The following is an 8,344-nucleotide window of genomic DNA, read 5'->3' on the forward strand; positions in this document are numbered from 1 at the left end:
ATTGAACTTTGATAACTGCACTTGCTTCTTCTTGGCAAATCTAGCACAAACCTTGAGCTAGCCTGCAGGCAAATTTAGTATATTAAAGATCATTCCATTTTAATCATATAGCATTTGCAAGATATTAATACAGGATGTCAGGAATACGGGAATCACATTTAGTGATGTGGCTGAATGCTACAGACAACCGCAGAGAGTTCAGATGGGAGCAGTAAAAATTATAAAAAGCTTTAGTGTGAGTTCAGAAAAAATGGAGGGACTTAATGTCCAATTTAGAAAAAAGCACGTATTACTGCTTATTTCTGATCAAGCAACATTTTAAAGCTATAAAAGTAATAATACAGTTGACACAAGCCTCAGGCTTAACATGGATGAGAAGTGCGAGAGATGCAGCAAGATCTACTACTGAGTAAAGAAGAATTACAATTTGCAGCAGTTTCTCTGGCCAGATCCATACCTTTGATAAACTCTCATCATTTATAGCCTTACTTATTTGTGGAAGCAGAAGAATGTAAGTCTATTCATAGCTTTCAAGAACTACATCCACAGACATTGCAAACTACCAACAAATGGGAAAGCAGGGGAGGAAACGTACAATTAATTTTGATGCATCAAACACACAACTGTCAACAAAAAGTTGTTTGCTTTCCACGTTAAATTCCATGGAATTTAAAGGATACACGAGGCTTTTCATACATTTTCTTAAATTGTGGTATTCAATGAATACGTTGTGGGGCGTGGAGTCTGAATATAGGCAGTTTTTCCTGCCCTCCTCTTTCACCTTACAATACTGGATGCTATATTATAATTACACCATGGTTTTTGAAGGTTAACACTTACTCTGTGGTATTTCTTTCCCCCCAGGCCCCACAAATCAAGATATAATTTCAGACCAAATGTAGCTATTGAGCAATACCTGCGTGGTGTGCAGTCCTCATACGGAGGGACAATGACGACCTTCACTGTTACTGATGTTCTGAGAAGATCAATCATTTGCTCATGGCTCAGAGTGGCTACAGCCACCTTGCAGATTTCCACCAGCCGGCTGCCTTGTCGCAGTCCTGCCTGCCACGCGTAGCCATAGGGCTCAACATCTGCCACAATGCCTTCATAGTTTACATGGAAACCAAGCTGACCCAGACCATTCCTACGCAGAGTCATCTCCACTGTTTCACAGCCCTTGGTCACAAGCTGTGAATTGAAAAGATGACACAGAAAGACCTTCAGTGGTAACAGAAGTTTAAGGGCTCCATTTTTGTACAATCAACTAAGTCCCAAGACAATGGTGGGACATGATCAAGGAATATATATCACAGTCCTGGGTACATAATCAGCTGAAATGGGTCTTGTCACTCAAACTAGTATTTTCAGGAGAGTCTAGTTACCCAAGTTCTGCCTTGAAATTTTTACTGAAATCACAGGAACTTTAGAAGATACATGGCAGCGCACAACAAAAAAAATACGAGTTACACAAGCATCTTTATCTTTTAGAAACCAATCAATCATTCTACATTTCTAGCTGTTTCAGTAAACTGCAAGATCACTTTCAGTCAGAATGTGGTGGCATGCAGCTACTAAGCACAGTAAACTGGGGTCTATGCCAACTCTTCTATTTACCAAGAGCATGAATACCATCAAGAGCAATTTAACAGGGCCTGGTTTTCCCTTTTTCCTGGTCATTATACAACTATAGTTGTGAAATTACAGGAAAGACAGTGAAACATAACACACTATTTCATAACGTAATTGGATAAAAAATGAGCACAGACAGATGTTTTATAGACAGATACCATGATTCACTGCATTTTTAGTTTACCACATGCATTCAGAGAATATCTGAAGGTTGCAATAGGGATTGGGACTGCACCCTGCTGGCAACATAGTAAGTCAGTCTCAAAGATACTACAGCTTCATTTGAAACAAGATACAAGCAGCCTATAAAACAGAGACAGGGAAGGAAAACAAGGAAAAGAAATAAGATGACACTTCTATTTTTATTGTGTGGGAGCAATTTATGCATCTGAAGGCCCTGCTTGCCCTTTTTTTTTAAAAAAAATATATTGAGACATTTTTGACACGTACACAACCAGCTGAGGTTGGCTGATAGCTGATAAAAGTGAAAACAATATTGGATTTTGAGAAATAAAAGCAGGAAAGTCCCTAGAGATTTCATGATAAACAATTAAAACAGTTTTAGGGATCCCAAGCACTACTTAAATTAAAGCCTTACTTGGCGGCGGGGCAAGAGGAGAAAGCAAAGAAGGGGAACCAAACAAGATAACACATTCTAACCTCCAGCCTTTTGACGATCTCTTTGATATCATCAATGTTGCTGATGAAGCTCTCCAAAGAAACACATTCACCTCTCTCATAGAATATTTTGATATTTGTGTCCGTTGAAGTCCACCCTATCACATCTCGACAGGAGCAATTGAACACCACGCTTTTCGTGTCCTGTTCAATGAGGACTACAAACTCATTAGAGATGCCTAGGAGACAGTCTATTTCCATACCCTTGCTGTAGTCTTTCGCATGGACACTCCATACAATAGCACCAGAACTATAGATCTCTGCTCCTGGATAAGGCTTGGACTTTTCTTTCTTTTTTGAAGCAAGCGAGATGAAGGGGAACTTGCCAGAAGGGTCAATAGGTGTGTTGGTGACATTCTTCTCTGCCAAGTCTTTCAAGTACTCTTGACGGGTCCTGGTGGCCATCACACGAAACTTTTCTGATTTATGAGCAGCATTCTCTGCATTAATGACTTTGGCTAGTAAGAAGTCCCTGAACACATTTGATTTAGGAAACGTGACACCTTTTGGAATAGGTGGTCCAAAGGATGGTACGTCTCTGGATCTTGTCACAGCAACACTAAAAGAAATAAAAGAATAAGGAAGAAGCAGAGTGTTTCACTATATGCAAATTCAGCAGTTTTTGAATACAGAAAATACATTTCCTTTTTTTCCTTAAGCCCTCAATTTTTCTCTCCTTTTCTCAGCAATATGCCTATATTTACATTTTAATCTTGCCAGTGTGGAGATTATGTCCCCCTTTCTGTATAAACAGAAGGCCACTTATTTTTGCTTCTAGGCATTTTGAGTCATCCTCAGTACCACAGCTTAAAGAGAGCTTAAAGTGCAAAATTGTGCTTCTTTGATAAAGTAATCACTCATGTACAGTAGTTCTGAATTCTGTTTGTTTTTACTATAAACAGAAAATTTCTAACACACACTATTACAGAGGCTAGCTTATAATTTAGCTACCTAAGGCTGAAAGGCTCATCTGAAAGCAACGCAAAGTGTATGATCAACACTAGAAATATAGATAAAATGGACACATTAAAAAGATAAAAGACAATAAAGTCATCTCAGAATGCCAGTTTCACTGTGAGAATCATCTTCTGGTGACTGAAGTCATATATATGTCACACTACTGATTTTGTTTTAAATTTCTGCTTCGAAAATGCACTAGCTGATATTGCATGCTAGTGATAGAAGCAGACTCAAAAAATACTAGAAATAAGAAATTTCTTAGAAGTTTGGAGACATATATTAGAAATAGATGCTTTGTTTTTCAACTTTTCCTTTTAGTTTCCATACCAAGTGATGGACTGACAATAAGATTGCCTTAAGCAATGCTGACAAGCTTCGCTATTCTCCCTGGTCAATGCTCTTTTGATACAGAGCGGATGAGAGTTGTTTGGCATCACTGAAGATTTGCTATTCCAGTCCAGTATCATTCACTTGACAGTCTGTCCTAAGAAGATCTTAAGAAGAGACTGGCAACTGTACTTCAACAGTTTTGTGACAAGAAATGCTCCAACAGTTCAAATATGATTTACCACATATCTATAACCAGATCTGAAAAAGCATCGACTAATTTTGGCCAAAATATCATGGTAACGGAGTTTTATAAAGAAAAATAGGATGGAACTTGAACACACTAGAAATATATGTGGTGTTTCATTTGGAAGACTGGCTGGTATTATTTTCACACTTTGTTTTAACTTACCTGAATCCTTAAACATAATCAGAGAAATCCCCCCAAAAAATCAATAACTGAGATTGCAGAAATACTAGTAAAGCTTTTTTTTTGGGGGGGAGGCACACAGGAACACCAAAAATAAAAATTAAGTCACCCAATCTTTAATCCTATCTTCTTGTTTTGGGTAGTAGGGTGTTTTATTTGTTTGTTTGTTTTGGTTTTGTTGGGGTTTTTTTTAAATTATATTTTCTGGCAACTGATATTGAAAGATGTCATTGACTGTCATATTTCCTTCAAATGTATGCCAATACATCTAAAAGTATGCGACAGGGGGTGCTCATGATGCAACCATCTGACACTTGATCATCTTCAGTGGTCCTATCTGTTATTAAGAGATAGAAGCCTAAGCGTTAAACACAATTACTGGATGCAATGAAAAACTACCAGTGACATTTTGTTTGATTAGGTTTTCAATATCATGAATCACAGGGATAAGAACTTAATCTTTAACATATGCTAGAGAAGTTTTAAAAAGTGAACGATGTCGACAGAGAAGCCAGACTTCTGAAATACTGTTTATCTTAGTTGGGAGGGAGAGTCACTGGCCAAGACAGTGCTTGATTTTATTACTTTTATGTAGTTTTTAATATAAATTCCAGTACATTTTTATGCTATATGGCTTCCTGTTTTGTCTAGAATTATGAATCTATGAAACTGTTCCAAATAATTCAGTGAAAAAGAGGTCAAACTTGCTTTGACAAGTTTCCTAGAAAAACTTTTCACAATGGAATTCTATAAATTTAAATCAAATGTTTGCAGTGAGAGGACAAAAAAAGAAAGTATTTTAATCCTGAAGACAGTACACAGAACATATAATGCTCTGGCGGTCTTCTGTATCAAAATGAACACTGACATTCTCACAATATTTTTTCCTACCTGCTCCCCCTCCCCTTAAAATTCAAGCTTGTAGCATCACTAAAGCTGAAATTCTCAAATTTTATTCACTAATAGTAACCAGTAAGGTTCCAGCCCTTGTAGTTGTGAACACTTGAAAAACGAAAGTGACTCAGAAGTCTGAAGGTCAGAAATACAACCCCGAGATATTTACATTTATTACAGTATAACAAGTATAAATCTTTCCCATGCCTTTTAAAAGGAAGAAATTGAAAATATGCAGTCATATTATTTAAAATAATAAACAAAAGCAGATCTTTCTCTGTGTTTGTAATACCTAGTTCAAATGGAAAATGCATCTGTAGCCTTGTCGATGTATTTCCTACTTTCCCTTTACTTCAAAACCAGTTTCTGTACAGAATAAGAGCTGAAACACGTGTCTAAAAGTTTAAGAACAAGCTATGACAACATAAATTATGTAGCAGTGGAATTTGTCAATAAGCTGCCTTAAAATGAGTATCAACATGAACATGCCTACTCCTGGAGAGTTTAGTACATGTACAAAGTTCAGCATCAGTTCCAGAAGTGCTGTGTGAGCTTTACCAAAAACTTACGGGGAGGGAAAAGCCTTTAAACCTTACTATACTTACTTGAAAAACATGAATACACCACCTCAGACACTGCAGTCTTAGCTCTTCCTCTAAATAAGCATTTGACTGAATGAAACACTTAGGTGAACATTTGCATTTCAGTAAAGACAAGTTAATTCTAAGGCTACCTCATTTCGAGATAACTAGTCTACATCCATTAATCTGACACTTCATATTTTAACTAAAGAAGCTTTAGAAAAGTTTGCTGAGATCAGTCAACATTTAAAAATAAAAATACATTAAGAGTTCAGGATATGACAAAGGTAAAAAGTTTCATTGGTCGTAAAAAGAAGTGTAACTCAAAAACATTTCTATATGCTTTTAATTTGGTTACTAAATTTATGCTAAACAGGAATCTCATCTTGCAATTCTTTATTATATGTTACTATCAATTACCATTTTCTATTTTAATCATATTGACTTTAAGGTCACACTAAAATTTTTTTTTTTTTTTGCTGCATAATGTTCTGGAATGCCTTTGTTGGACTGAAATGAGAGAAGAAATGAAGATATTTCAGACAAAATATTTCAGAGAGCTTAGGTTAGTCATACTTCTTCACTGTCTTAATTTCAAAAATGGAACATAAGCTCAGATGCCCAAATTATCCGAACAAAAACTGAATTCACGATCAAAATAGAAATACTCTTCTAGCATACTCTTAATGATGAGAATGAAAAGGAAGTGAGAATGCAATTTTAAAATCATTCCCAAATGCTTCATTTTTTAAAAGATAAAAATATATGTGTGTGTGTGTATGCATACTGACAGCATCAATTTCCTCATTGGGTGTGTTTCCTTTACATACTCATGTGTGCCTATTTACTTTTTAAAAAGCATTCTGCATTCACATGACCCAAAATCTCCTCAACCCCTATCTTTCATTATGTTTCCCTACTGAGAATTTAAAAGAGGAATGACACCTCCCTTTGCACTCAAATTCCATATTTTCAGTGAAACTAGCGATAGCTACCTGTAACAAACGCTGTCAGTACAGGGACCGTGCACTCTTACAATGACAAAGACATGCTGGAAGTGGGATCGAATGTTCTTTGGGCTGAATGGTTGTGCTCCAGGCTCCTGGAAAACTATTGTCACAATATCATTTCCAATATGTCGTTTTCTCAGAAGCTTTAACAAAAAAAGATGCATAGGTTAAAACACAGTCTTTTCACAATCTTCAATTATTTATTTCTCATTATTATAAATTACTATTGTTCAATTTTTTTATTATTTCAAATGATACTTCGGGCTGAATACTGAAAGACTTGAGGATTTATATGACAAGTACCAGAATATCAGTTATTCATCTAATAAGTTTCAGACATGGGCATTTTCATTTTCATAACCATTTAATTTCTATATGTAACATACAGGAAGATCTTGTTAGGGAAAATTTGAAGCTAAACAAAGAGGAAAAACAACAACAAAATCTGCTAGCACCAGAGTAATCAGTGATACATGGAAGCTGGAAAACATTCCCCACTTCACACATTTTTACAAGCCAGAAGTAGGTTCTATTTCAAGTTGAAAATAGTTGTCATTGTCCTTAAGACATGCTGTAATAATTTTCTGATAGGCTTCTTTCAGTAAATCCAAGACTACAGTAAAAGAGAAAGGTAAACTACAAAGTAGTATAACATTTAGTGTACAAAAGCAAACGAAAAAGAATACTGTGTTATCTTTTATTGTTAAAGGAAATGTCCATTTTATCTGCAGAAACACAAAATAACATCATTTCTAGAGTAAAATGCATACACATCACACACAACAAGATGGCCTACTATTTAACAAGACCAAGGTACTTCAGAGTAACAAAGCAGGACAGCCTACAAAGCTCTTCAGTATAATAAAAAAATATAAAACAAACAAAAGGATTTTGTCTCATGTCTTCTTGTGTAGTGTGCTGTGTAGTGTGCTGGACCACCCACTCGTCACTTCTGATTCTGTGCATATTACAATTTGCTGAATGCAATCCTTAAAGTGCAATGGACTTTGCTCCAGAAGGTTGAAAATCATGTCAAGTACACTATGGTCCTTTTGACATAAGATATGAACTGTTATTTATGTAACACAGATGTGCTACTGACATTATCATATAATATTTACATCAAAGTTTCAGTAAATAATGTATAATTAAATAGAAAACAGTCCTATGGAGAAAAATCTACCTATGATGTACCTACAATGATCTGCTTTGCTCATCTTCCTGACCCAGAGATGGCCAGTTTTACTTTTGATACTTTTGACTCTACGTGTTTTCTTTCCTAGTAACAAATGAAAGTTGTCGTAAATATTCAATAGTTCAGCTACTTTCGAGATAGAGGAAAAAATAATTCTAAATAGGCATGGTCCATCTTACCTGTTGCTTGTTGTTTGGAGTGTATGGCAACATAGTAGAAACGTGGAACATGATTTCATAGTCCTTGTATGTTGTATATAGAGAGTGAGTACCCGTTGAATCAGCTTCAGTTAAAGAAAAGAGAAAATAAAAGCATTATTAAAAAAAAAAGTTTAAAAACAAAGTTTCATTATTATCAAATAAAATCATCAGGCAGGACAAGAATTCCTATTCATCCTTGATCCTAGCTGAAATGTCAGTAAGTAAAAACTTACCCAGAGTTTATTCACCTGCCAAAGCAAATGACACATATAGATGGCACATATAATTTTGTGTACTTTTCCCAATGAAGAACTTGTTAGGAATAGGGAACTTATACCAAAAAACCCTGAAGAAAGCCTATTTAAGCATGAAAAGTGATAACAAAGTCTGAAATAATTTTCAGACACCACCCAATATCTCAGGCTAATCGGACTGAA

The 8,344-nt window shown here is 35.7% G+C and overlaps 1 protein-coding gene across 1 annotated transcript in view; it reads right to left on the bottom strand.

The window, feature by feature from the left end:
- Positions 1 to 7,990, bottom strand: part of LOC104075804 (signal-induced proliferation-associated 1-like protein 1) — a gene marked incomplete at both ends in the record, with an annotated part of 31,745 nt that extends 23,755 nt beyond the window's left edge. Inside the window, 4 exons of the mRNA XM_009576450.1 lie at positions 917 to 1,191; positions 2,293 to 2,869; positions 6,498 to 6,655; positions 7,887 to 7,990. Of these exons, the coding sequence (XP_009574745.1) occupies positions 917 to 1,191; positions 2,293 to 2,869; positions 6,498 to 6,655; positions 7,887 to 7,990 (1,114 nt within the window). The remainder of the gene's footprint in view (positions 1 to 916; positions 1,192 to 2,292; positions 2,870 to 6,497; positions 6,656 to 7,886) is intronic.
- Between the last annotated feature and the right edge of the window lie 354 nt (positions 7,991 to 8,344).

This window comes from Fulmarus glacialis, unplaced genomic scaffold (assembly GCF_000690835.1).
Source record: "Fulmarus glacialis isolate BGI_N327 unplaced genomic scaffold, ASM69083v1 scaffold49794, whole genome shotgun sequence".
NCBI classification, from domain to species: domain Eukaryota; kingdom Metazoa; phylum Chordata; class Aves; order Procellariiformes; family Procellariidae; genus Fulmarus; species Fulmarus glacialis.